The following is a 13,618-nucleotide window of genomic DNA, read 5'->3' on the forward strand; positions in this document are numbered from 1 at the left end:
ATAGTGCTTAGGAGGAAAAGAGCAAGCTGGCACAGGATCCCAGTTGGTAAATAAGGAATCTCTCCCTCAGATAGCAAGGTTATGAATGGACCATTTTGCTCCTCAAAGATTCATCTCTCAGCTGGATGTTAAGCCTAAAATGATAGTCACAGGCTTAACATTCACCTGGGAGAGTTAGAAATTTCCTTAGAGCTTGGTGAAAACTTTCAGATAACTCTCTTGTGACTTGCTAGCTCACTTGAAACCTTTTCCTCACTTGGCCCGAACACTAGATTTGGAGCAGGCATCAACACAGATCCCTAACCCCTAGCTGTATTGTTACAGAGCACTGGGATAGGGGCAAGCTTCCTTGCCTAGATCCCTTGAAAGCTGGAGCTGAGCTCGGAGGCCAGCATTATCCCAGTAATGTCCAGGCATGGGCAGGTAGCTACACAGCTGTCTTGTCAACCTTCAACACAGATCTCTTGCTCCCCACTACATTATATCTAATCCATAGCTGTATTGTCACAGAGCACTGGGATAGGGACAAGTTTCCTTGCCTAGATCCCTTGAAAGCTGGAGCAGAGCTCAGAGGCCAGCAATATCCCAGTCAACTCCAGTTTTGGGCAGGTAGCTACACTGCTGTCTTGTCAACCTGTCTCCTGCTGACTGAAAGGCCTAGATCTGTCTGTCATATTTGCTAGAACACAGGCAGGTTCCCTTATAGTATACCCTGCCAGCTTCCTTGAGTCCCAGCCACCCCTTTTGTCCTTGCCAGCTTCTTTGCAGACTAGCAAGCAGGATAAGGATCTGCCAGCTGAGAAAAGGGTGATTTTGCACCCCCCCCCCCGTATGCTTGCTGGGTTCTTGGTAGCCTGCAGCTGATCTGGGAGATCAAGAGTGTCCCAGTGATGGATCAGCCATAGGGCAAGCTTTCAGGTGTTCCCTGACCCCCTTGCTGTCTTTCTGAATGTTACCAGTTAGCTCAGTGGTTCTCAACCTGTGGGGTTTTAGCCTACAACTCCCAGAAACCCCAGCCAGTTTACCAGTTGTTAGGATTTCTGGGAGTTGAAGGCCAAAACATCCGGGGACCCACAGATTGAGAACCACTGAGTTAGCTGGATGATCAGGAATCTCCCAGTGGAGCCTGAGGTTTGGGGAAGGATTTTAGATTGGATTCCTTTTTCCTCACCAGTTTCCTTGAATCCAAATACTCCTCCCAACAGCCTCCCAAATGAGCCTTGGGGAAGGCTATCGGTTAGCTGAGATACTCTCCTCTGGCTTCCCTGAACTCTCCTGAGAAAGTAGGAGGCTGCTCAGCTAGCATCAGCTTCGAGAAGAAAGACAAAACGTTCTCCTCTCCTTTAGCTACCTTCAGTTAAATGCATAGCATAAAACCGAAGCAGGAAAGAAGCAAGGAGCTGGCTGGTAGCACAGCTGGAAGAAGAAACAATAATATCACAGGTGACTGTAGAGCTTGGAAAATATGACAGGGAGCCCTACGCTCTTTTCACTAGCTTTCTTCATGCTTTCTTCTCAACAAAGTAGCAAGGAGTTTCTCAATTATACATAGCCCTAGATTGTATGCCTGTACCTTAACTGATTCCTGCTAGCTTCAAGTTTAAGCTGAAATATAGCTGAGCCCGGAGTAACCTAAGCAGAGCTACTGGCAAGCTGGCTGGTTGCCTGTCTCCAGTCTGAGCCTGGAGTAACCTAAGCAGAGCTACTGGCAAGCTGGCTGGTTGCCTGTCTCCAGGCTGAGCCTGGAGTAACCTAAGCAGAGCTACTGGCAAGCTGGCTGGTTGCCTGTCCACTTCTTGCTTCTCTTCTGGAAGCTTTCAGCAAGACGACTTGGCTGCATGCTGTTCTTCAGGGAATTGGTGGTCTCTAACTATACTACCACATGGCCTAGGAGCTCCCGGTGGCGCAGCGGGTTAAACCCTTGTGCCGGCAGGACTGAAGACCGACAGGTCGCAGGTTCGAATCCGGGGAGAGCATGGATGAGCTCTTTCTATCAGCTCCAGCTCCTCATGCGGGGACATGAGAGAAGCCTCCCACAAGGATGGTAAAAACATCAAAACATCCGGGCGTCCCCCGGGCAACGTCCTTGCAGACGGCCAATTCTCTCACACCAGAAGTGACTTGCAGGTTCTCAAGTCGCTTCTGACACGACAAAAACAAAGAAACAAACAATCCCCCCCAAACCCCCCCCCCCCAACATGGCCTAATTCAAGCTTAACATTCAGCAAACCATGCCATTTGGGAGATTACTGATTCCCACCTCATGGAAAGATGTTTAGCTAAGATGTATGTGAAAAGCCAGCGTTGAAGGTAACCATCATCTCAGGCTAAATAATATTAACATATCTCAATAGAAATAGAAATTCTCATACCTCCATCTTCTCCCATGTGAGGGTAGTTTCCCCAAAGTGTCCTTTCTTCCAGTATGTCTGTTTTTTTCAATTTTCCTAAAGTTCAGGCATTAAATAACAGCATCTTTTGTACTCACCAAAACCAAAGGCCAAGTTGAGTGAAGCGACAAAACGTTGGTTGCCAACCGTCTGCACCTCATTGGCAATCGATTCTACAGCAATGAGGGCCTCTTCTGTGTTTTTACTTCACTTTGGCCTTAAAAACGGCCTCAAAAAAGAACATTTGCAATTAGTGACGCACTTAGAGCTGGCGTGAAAGTGTGAAAGAAGGTGTGAAAAAACAGCCACCATGGAGGTATATTTGGGGTCCAAGGGATGCCACATGAAAACACTTTCAACACCAGCAAACTTCCCCTTTTTCCTCACTTTGTTTGCTTCTCTTCAAAACCCTAAATATGTGGCAGAGAAAAACAAGGCTACTAAATAATAAATAACAAGGCTACTAAATACCAGGTAACAAACAACATCTACTGAAATCTCATCTTTTACACAACCATTAAAGGCACACGAGTTCTTTTCACGTTTCCCCCTGGAAATCCTAGGGAATTGTCTCTTATGGAAGGCTTCAGGGGTGGTAATTCACCTTTTAAAAAGTTGCCGACCTTCTTAATAAAGAACTGGCCACTTCAAGTTTGCATTTTTGCTCTTTTTATAGATACATGTGCTGTATAAAATTCCATATGATTTACAGGAAAAACATCAAAGTTGGTTTCAGTGAAATGGAAAATGGATGGGATTTTCATAACTGAGCTGCCACCATCAATAAGTTCCTGATATATTAAAAGTTAAGATATTATATCAGAAACCATGTAGGACCATACCTGTGTATATACATGGCCCCTCAATTAACAGTATACCTGATGTACTGTTTTCATGGGGGTTGGCATATTTATTTATTATTTATTTACTTCATTTGTATACTGCTTTTCTCAGCCCTTAGGCGACTCAATGCGGTTAACAACAGCAAAAATTCAATGCTAAACATCATAAAAACAGTTATGGGACAGTTAAAACAATAACATAATAAACAATTAAACATCAATATAACATCTCATTAGCGTCTCATCAGTAGAATCAAGATCCAATCTCACCATCCGTTATTCCGTATTCCTATATTTATTACACTGCCTATTCAAAAGCCTGCTCGAACAACCAGGTCTTCACTTTCCTCCGAACGGCCAGTAGGGAGGGGGCCGATCTAATATCTGTAGGAAGGGCGTTCCATAGCCGAGGGGCCACCACTGAGAAGGCCCTGTCTCTTGTCCTCGCCAGACGTGCTTGTGTTGCAGGCGGGACTGAGAGAAGGGCCTCCCCAGATGGTCTTAATGTCCTAGCTGGTTCATAGGAGGAGCAGCATTCGGACAGGTATGTTGGGCCAGAACCGTTTAGGGCTTTATAGGCCAATGCCAGCACTTTGAATTGTGCCCGGTAGCAGACTGGTAGCTAGTGGAGCTGTCGCAACAGAGGAGTTGTATGCTCCCTGAGTGCCACTCCTGTTAGTATCCTGGCTGCCGAACTTTGGACCATTTGAAGCTTCCGAGCAGTCTTCAAAGGCAACCCCACGTAGAGAGCGTTGCAGTAGTCTATATGGGATGTAACCAGAGTGTGGACTACCGTGGCCAAGTCAGACTTCCCAAGGTACGGGTGCAGCTGGCACACAAGTTTTAACTGTGCGAATGCTCCCCTGGTCACACGCTGAAACCTGAGGTTCCAGGCTCAGTGAGTCCAAGATCACACCCAAGCTGCGAACCTGCGTCTTCAGGGGGAGTGCGGCCCCATCCAACACAGGCTGTAACCCTATGCCCTGTTCGGCCTTGCGACTGACCAGGAGTACCTCTGTCTTGTCTGGATTCAATTTCTATTTGTTCGCCCTCATCCAGACCGTTACAGCGGCCAAGCACCGGTTCAGGACCTGTTTATTGTACAAGGTACTTGTGGGCTATCAAGAATCCAGTGTCATTCCCCATCACAGGGTTTTTTGGGGCCATTGAATGTGTGAGTTGCCGAAGGTCATTCAGTGGGTTCTTATGACTGAGCAGAGAATTGAATCCTGGACTCCAGAGCTGTAATCCAACATGAAAATCTTCTAATGCAGCTTGGCAGCAGTAGAATAAAAGGAAAGTCATGCTACAGGTGGAAAGTAGCATCAAGGAAGGCAAATCTCTGATGTACAGGATCATGGCAGAGATGTTTAATTCCTCTACCATTTTATTTTGCGTTTGTTTTATTGTACATTTCGCTATTGTATGCATGTTACTTTGATGCTATTATTTGTTTGTATTTTGTTTGGCTTCATTGTAATTTTTGGGCTTGGCCTCATGTTAGCCGTCCCGAGTTCTTGGGGAGATGGTGGCGGGGTATAATGTTTATTTATTTATTTATTTATTTATTTATTTATTTTACTGACACAAAAACACAGTATGTCACAGCAAAGACGATCTATATGCTGCATTTCATATCACAAAATCTCAAGTCAAACACTTCCCAAGTGTCTAGGACTGTGTGATGAATATTCAAATGGTGGTATTATTATTATTATTATTATTATTATTATTATTATTATTATTCTGGTATGGATGTACCAAAAAACTCCAACTTCCTTTCCTTTCTTTGAGTGTTTGCATGTATTCCAAAGTTCCATGCATTTTGCAATAAGGTGGCTTCCCTTGGTTTGCAATTATAGGGCCAATGACCTATCAATCATTGTTAAGTTTTGGTTCTGCCCCTTTCCCCAGGGCTCTGGGAGGAGAGGGAGCCATTTTAGGTCAGTCTTGCATTGGAAAGCTTAGCTACAGGACGTGGATTAGCTCCGCCTGTAGATAAGCTACATTTCTCACAGCATCTGGGGGAAACAGCATCCGGGGGAAATTCCGGGGGAAAACAGTTCCAAAGGACTCCAGCTGGAGAATCTACAAAGCTTTGACTGGTAGGTCTACTAGGGACCCAAGAAGCAGTTTGGAGCCGGGAGTAGAGCCCACACCAGCAAAGTTTAGAAAGTAGATTGCCCAAGGAGGGGTTAAAAAGGGTTTTCCTCTTAAAGAAACGAAACAGTTCACGAAGCCAGTTGCCTGTCCCTTGTGGACAAGATTAAGAAAGCCACCAGTTGATTCAAAGCCTTGAAGCATTTGTTTAATTTGTTGCAGATCTAAGAAGTATTTGATTGTTTGTTGAAGACTTAAGCAATAATAAAGGACTTTGTTAAGCCTTTCGAGCTTCTAAAGACTCTGTATAGGAAAATCCTTAGGGCCTCTCACTCGAGGCACCCCGGTTTCCCACTGGGCACAAAGAGCACATCCTGTTCAAAAGCCAAATGCTATAGGCCCAGCACGTGACAGCACAATTATTATTATTATTATTTTTAATAACAGGGTGTCTTGGACCTCGGTCATTCATAGGTCACCATAGCTTGGAGCCAATACTGACAATTAATAATAATAACTCCAATTCTATTCTTTACCTTGAGATGCCAAGCACAAGACCAGGAATACCTTCAAACTGTATAGTTAAGATCCCACTATCATCTTCCTGCAGATGCATAGGTGTCTCTACTGATGTCCGAATGAGGTGCCAATGGTGGCCATATTGGACAGAAATCAGTGGCCATGGTAGGGGCTTGCCATGGATCTCTGAAGTTGGCTGGAAGTGGCGATGACTACATGAAAGATGAGGTAATGTTCCAGTAAGGCCAATGCTGTCTTGACACTAACACAGCACTGCATTAGGTCATCAAGGCTCTAGGCTGGCTGTGGATTTACCAACTAGTATAAACTCATCCTTGGAAATAAAACTCAGCAAACATTCTGGAATCAAACACCCATTAAAATTATAGAAACAGAGTGGGCAGATGTACAATTTTTGGACCTGGAGATGAGTTTTGGATAGTGTGGACTTTTTGCTGCTGTAATTCTGATTTTTGAGAGCCAGTACTAAATAATACTTCACACACTTTATGGGTCTCTGCATCCTTTATCTAACTCCATAGTATTTTTTAGGAGAGGACTCATTGAATTGTAACATGGTTGAAAACCTTGGCACTCATTTAATCTGATGGTAACAGAGCTGAGAACTGAAGATCTCCATGAACAGTTTGGTAAGTCATTCTGTGAACAGATGTACCCTGTTTACTGCAAGGATTGTGGTCAGGTGTTTGTACTTTGGGCCAAAAGCAAGTGTGGATAAACAGAAGGAGAGGGGCCACTTGTGATGTGTAGTTCTTGGAATAGAAACTCATTTCCGTACTGAGTTCTGGGTATGACTCAGCTTAATATAACAAATAGTGGTGTTTTTTGGACTAAACTAAAACACACTTTTAATAACATTTTGCTACCTTTTCATGTAAACATTTCTCAGCATCAATGGGGAAGCAATGCCTTGTTAATGTTTATAGAGATGCCACAAAATGGCCTAAATACAATTTTAATACTAAGTAGAGTAAACCATTGAATCAAAAGGAATTTGGCATATTGCTACTTACATGATTTTCATAGATTCAATGGTCTCCTCTATTTGAGACTACCAGATGAATTGAGGTCAATATGAATGAAACAGTCAACACATAACTCATTTATCCAGAATAATGAGAGCTAAAGTACAGATCAGATTGGGTACTTGTGTGCCTTATAAAACGTGGATTTGTGATCTGAAATAATTGTTTTTTCCACCCTCTGATATAATAATAAAAGTCCAAGACTGTATATACACTGAGTGGTGAATCCAGGATTAGTCTGGAGCAGAAATGCTTTACATGGCAGCAGGAACTGGCCACATGCACCTTACCAAACCTGCTGTGGTGGTGGATTGGAGTCCACCAAACTACAACTCCTGTGATTCCATAGGTTCTAAACTGCATTAATTCTACAGTGTACATGAATCCTAAGGCTCTGGAGACAAGGGTTCAAATCTGTTTGACCACAGGTTGCATTCTCTGACACCCCTTCTACATTGCTATATAATCCAGATTATGAAAGCAGATAATCCACATTATCTGCTTTGAACTGGCTTATGTATATGAGTCTACACTGCCATGTAATCCAATTCAAAGCAGATAACCTGGATGTTACATGGCAGTGCAAAAAGCGGCCTGAGACTGAGGCTGGAACTACATTACCCTATATCCTAGGATCTGATCCCAGATTATCTGCATCGAACTGGGTTTAGGACCTTGTCACACTCACAGTGGCAGCGACGGAAGCCGCTGGTGTACACTCTGGCCTTCCTCTCTCATCACCCCACATGGCTTTCCCCCCCTGGAGGCAGCCTTGATCTGGCAAGACGGGAAGCCTTCCATGTTGCCAGATCCATGGAGGGAAGCTACATGCGCTATGTGTGTGCCTTGCTTCCTTCCATGTGATGGCAGTGCAAGGTGAGGAGGGCCAGCCTACTTTCTGTTGCTGCTGCCATGTATGTGAAGAAGTCCTATATGAGTTTCCACTACCAGATAATATGGGATAAACAGATAATCTGGGACCAGATCCTTGGCTATAGGGTAGTGTAGCTCTAGCCATAGGCCCCTTCTACTGTCATATAAAATCCAGATTATCTGGTTTGAACTGGATTATATGACAGTATAGACTCATGTAATCCAATTCAAAGCAGATAATGTGCGTTATCTGAAAAAATGGATCAGTGGTTCCCAACCTGTGGTTTGTGGAGAACTAAAATATGGTCCGCGGCCTCACCGTTGCTACACAGTTGCAACAAGAGTGATTATTAGGCCTCTTATAGTGCCGAGGCCTATTAAATATGGTTTTTTGTGGGTGAGCAGATGGCCACTACTGGATAACATATGTTCTGTATCAGAAACGAGAGCTGATGTGATCTATCCAATGCAATTTTCTGAATCAGCACCCCAAATTACCAAACTGAATCTAGAGTTGACAAAAAACTGATTTGTAACCCTTTTTGCACTAATGTTGGAGAGTGGTCCCTGGTCAAAGCGGTCCTTGGTTAAAAAAAAGTTTGGGAATCACTGATCTAGATTATATGGCAGTGTAGAAGGGGCCTCTGAAGAATGCAAAGGAAATAGTTTGCCAAGAAAACACATGATGACTTGGCTCTAGAATTCCCACAATTTGGAAATGGTTTGAAGGCACTCAAAAACTGTTCTCAGTCAACAACTGCTTGCTCCTTTCTCACTTCTGCTTTTTAAAAACTTGGCTTCTTTTCTCACACCTTTTTTTTTTTTGCATTTTCCGCTGACAGCATTAAGACTGTAAATTATGCTTTTGGTTTATGAATCTTTGCAAAGTGCCATTTACACTGATGGGACTCCATTTTTACAATGTTTACTTGTAATACTCCTGACTCTTAAAAATCTTTAATCCCATATGGATGCAGATAAGTATTCCATCACAGCCCAGCAGTACTCAGTGGAAAAATGAAACCAGCAACAATATATCTAGGAATATATTTTAATATAGTAGCCAGGGATACAGTGCTTTAGTTAGGGTAAACAATTATATACTGGGATGCAAAGAAAAAGCATTACAGTTATCATGAATTTGAGTACAAAAGAAAATAACACACAAAATGAACAATGAATCTAAGGATGTGCTTACATAAACTCATGCAACTTTGTCTAGTGCAGCGTTTCTCAACCTGGAGGTCGGGACCCCTGGGGGTGTCGCAAGGGGGTGTCAGAGGGGTCGCCAAAGACCCATCAGAAAGGTGGAAGGTGAACTACATCTCCCCTAAATCACTGTAAATTCATCCCAAATCCTTCCAGTACGTTCTGTTGGTCACGGAGGTTCTATATTGGAAGTTTGGCCCAATTCTATCGTTGATGGGGTTCAAGGGACTTTGATTGTAGGTGAACTATAAATCCCAGCAACTACAACTCCCAAATACAATTTCCCCAAACTCCACTAGTGTTCACATTTGGGTATATTGAGTATTTGTGCCAAGTTTGGTCCAGATCTATTATTGTTTGAGTCCACAGTGCTCTCTGGATGTAGGTGAACTACAACTGCCGAACTCAAGGTCAATGCCCACCAAACCCTTCCAATATTTTCTACTTGGTCATAGGAGTTTGTATGCCAAGGTTGATTCCGTTTCCATCATTAGTTGCGTTCCGAATGCTCATTGATTGTAGGTGAACTATAAATCCCAGCAACTATAACTCCCAAATGACAACATCCATTCCCTCTAACTCCACCAGTATTCAAACTTGGGTGTATTGGGTATTTGTGCCAAATTAGGTCCAGCGAATGAAAAGACATCCAGCATATCAGATATTTACATGATGATTCACAACAGTAGCAATATTACAGATATGAAGTTGCAACGAAAATAATGTTATGGTTGGAGGTCACCACAACTGTATTATGAGAACTGTATTAAGGGGTCGCAGCATTAGGATGGTTGAGAAACACTGGTCTAGTGCATTGTAATGCAATAAAAACCACCTTTGTTGTATGGTTCATATACCCACTAATGTTAAGAGAAAGCAAGAATCTGGTCTCAGTTCAAGAAATTGAGACTTGATAGTAATTAATATCTAGCTAGTGCTATTCAATTTAGTATAATGCAATCAAATGCAACATGTCTTAATGCTGATAGGTGCTAAAGTATGGTAAAATATTAATCAGAACATACTATAGTTTCAAGTAAACTGTTTAATGCTGTGAGTCTGACAATTGACTAGCCTTGAGAACTTTAGGAAAACCTTTATTTAATTTATTTTTCTGCTCTATTACCCACCAGGTACCAAGTTAGACACTCGAAGTAAATTATGCCAAAGCCAACCACTTGATTATTACCAATAGACAATTTCTCTAGTCTTTTTTTGTTCTGTAAAGCATTGGAAGACTCATTTTCCCCTTTATCCTGGACTAAAAGCAGCAATAGAAGACAGTGGTATGATAAAACAAGTGCTAATGATAAAGTGGTGATGTAAAGTTTAATGCTCATCTTGAAAATGAAAGTCAGGCAATCTTAAACAGTGATTCCGTGTAACACATGAACATGAATGGACCTAGGAATCCCTAAGGAAGAACACATAAATCAAATACACAAGTAATCAAATCTGCAAAAATCAAACCCACAAAGATGGAAGGCCAAATCTAGTTTTGCTTTTGAAAATAGGATGGTTTGGACCTCTAGATTTGTAGTTTTGATGTAGACACTTAAATCCAGAGTATTCTCTCAACCCCTTTCTTAAGAATTGTAAAGCTGAGCACACTTTGCTTTTCATGGATAGTTGGTGCACTTTTCATCCTTGTGCTCTGTTTTGTTTTTGAGCAACGACAACCTTATTCTGTGTTGCACAGTTTCTGTGGATTTGTGGTCTGGCAGATATGAGTCTGCAACAAACTATTTCGTATACCTGATATTGGGGATAATGTTAGTATAGCTTGAAGCCACTTTTCCCAGGGGTTGCTTTGCATTCTTTGCACATTGAAGCCAGTTTGCCAGTGTCAGTCGTCCAAGCTGCCAAAGCAAAGCAAGTCTCACTGACATTAATGCTTGTTGTCACTAATGCTTTGTCTTTCTTTCAGAATTGTGAAACATTGAGCAGAGATAATGGAAGAGCTCTGAGGAAATGTCAAATAGAGATCAAATTCCATCAAGTCTTCATGGTGAGGAATAAATGATCATTATTTCACCTGTGGAAACAGAATTGGTGGGGGGAAAACGAGAGAACCACATTATATTTGGGTTGTAGTTTTTTTCGGGCTATATGGCCATGTTCTAGAGGCATTCTCTCCTGATGTTTTGCCTGCATCTATGGCACGCATACTCAGAGGCAGTGATTCCGGCCATGAAAGCATTCGACAACACATTATATTTGTTTGAATGAACTGAGTGAGATTCAAAACTTATTTAAGGGTATCACCTTTCCTACTGTAGGAAAGAGGAGAGCGGAGATGGCTCTTGTACCTTTGATGGCTGTGTAGGAGAGGAATTTTCAGTACAGTAGAGTCTCACTTATCCAACATAAATGGGCTGGCAGAACGTTGGATAAGTGAAAATGTTGGATAATAAGGCGGGATTAAGGAAAGCCTGTTCAACATCAAATTATATCATGATTAAGCACCAAAACACCATGTTTTACACCAAATCGACATAAAAAGCAGTTCAATACACAGTAACATTATGTAGTAATTACTGTATTTTCAAATTTAGCACCAAAACAGACAAGGGTTCTTTCTTTCTCCCACCCTGGACATTATTCCGGGCAGGAGGCAGACTGTATTGGATAATACAGAACATTGGATGAGCGAAGATTGGATAAGTGAGACTCTATATCTTTGCTACTTGGTTTGAACTTTGCATTATGACCTCTGTTTGGCCATGGGAACTACTGGGTGAGAAGTCACATTTTCTCGGGCTCAAAGAAAGGGAAGAGCAACTCCTCTCTGAACACATTCCACCAAGAAACCTCTTCAACTTGAAGTTGCCATAAGTCAGAAATGCTGTGAAGTCATGCAACTACAGCGACAAGATGACATGAACTAGGAGAGGCCATAGTAATTTTCTTTTGCCTGAGCTTACTGGGGAGAGCAAAATTCTACCCCATTCTATGATGATGACTTAAATTGAAGGGAACCCCTTTTGTTAGGCACCCCAAGGCTGGTGACAGAAAGCAAGCAGTCTCCGTAGGTGAAGCAAAAATCTCTTTATTTCAAGTGTGGCCACACAGGGAGAAACAGCCAAGACAGTGTCTTCAAAAAAAAAAAAAAAAAAAAAAAACTGTCTCTCCCATTTGGATCTTTCAGTCACCTTATATACATGTCTTTTCACTGTGTCATGGGCACACACCCCTCTTATCGGATCAACCATTCAAAAACATGTTTTTCTCATATTTTGCCACTTCAATGTCTCTAACTGCTAACCTTTTACAAACTACGTAAACACACTCATTATTGTTACAGATAAGCATTTTGGGTGTTAACCCACCCTGGGTATTCCCTGAGCGTACTTGGCAATAGAGCATCTTGTGTCTTCTAGATACATTATCTCCTCTTAGCTTTTGGTCTTCTGCAGGCCAGAGGAGAGGGACAAACCTCTCTTTAGGTTTTCATTACAGCACTTAAACACTTCTAAGTTCTGTTAACCCTTTCAAAATGAGAACCACCTACATTTCACTTTGAATTCAGTTTGCAGCAGCTGATGTAAGCTGTGAACAAAGGAGGGAGAAGTGGAAGGTGGAGAGAAAAAAACCTGGCATATATTAATAGTAGCTGAAAAAGTGGGACAATAGAAAAGTCATTGGGATTGCTCCTGCCAAATCAGTGCAATCAAAGGGCATGTTTCCATAGTGTTTATAAAGCATGTCTAGTGCCCTTAATAAAATGAGTGTTCAATAACTGATCTCAACTTTTAAAAAACATAGAATAGAGAGAAGTGAAAGATACATTGCTTTGTTTCTCATGCTAGAAAGAGACATGAATGCTGGCTTTATGTTACGTTTGAAAACATCCTTGCAAGGACTATAATTTGAATACTTTGTCCACTTTCTTCATTTTATCTTTACATTAACCCTGGAGGCAACCCTCTTGGGTGAAAATGGGGTCTGATATCTTCTGAAACTTCCCACTCTGACTCAGGCCCCTTCTACACTACCATATAAAATCTAGATTACCTGCTTTGAATTGGATTATATGGCAGTGTAGTCTCATATAATCCAGTTCAAAGAAGATAATGTGGACTATCCTCTTTGATAATGTGGATAATGTGGCAGTATATAAGGGGCTTCAGAAGTTCTGCCTCGAAGTTTCTCTTGAATTCTACTGTGATTTTATGATGCAACAGTTGGGCAAGATGGGGAAAGATTATGAGCAAAAGGAACTGATGGATGAAGTTTAGAAGGCCAATATTTTCTACTATGGCATGATGGATGGCTTGAGCACTGGACTATAAACTCTGAAGACCAGGGTTCAATTCCCTGCTTGGATATGAAAGCCCACTGGGTGGTCACACAACAACAGCAGCAAAAACAACACTTGTATGTTACCTTGATGAAAGTCACAAGACCCCCATAGAAAAGTGCAACGACAAACAGAACCATGAAAGTGGAAACTTTGTTCCAGACACCATTGGCATCCTCCAGTTCACTGTATTCATCTTCGTTTTCATTACGGACATCACATACAGCAGAACCCATAATGGCACAATCCCAGGTATCTGTGGAATGCAAGCAAATGAAAAGTTATTGGAGAGATGGAAAAAAAATAAAGTTGTCAAAAAATAACAACTGAAGAGGTCTT

The 13,618-nt window shown here is 42.0% G+C and overlaps 1 protein-coding gene across 1 annotated transcript in view; it reads right to left on the reverse strand.

Annotated features, from left to right (window-relative positions):
- Positions 1–13,618, reverse strand: part of LOC132779198 (uncharacterized) — a 51,719-nt gene that overhangs the window by 17,933 nt on the left and 20,168 nt on the right. Inside the window, 3 exon segments of the mRNA XM_067469561.1 lie at positions 2,489–2,595; positions 6,886–6,923; positions 13,366–13,535. Coding sequence (XP_067325662.1) covers positions 2,489–2,595; positions 6,886–6,923; positions 13,366–13,535 — 315 coding nt within the window.

The sequence above is a fragment of the Anolis sagrei genome, chromosome 6 (assembly GCF_037176765.1).
Source record: "Anolis sagrei isolate rAnoSag1 chromosome 6, rAnoSag1.mat, whole genome shotgun sequence".
Classification (NCBI taxonomy): Eukaryota; Metazoa; Chordata; class Lepidosauria; order Squamata; family Dactyloidae; genus Anolis; species Anolis sagrei.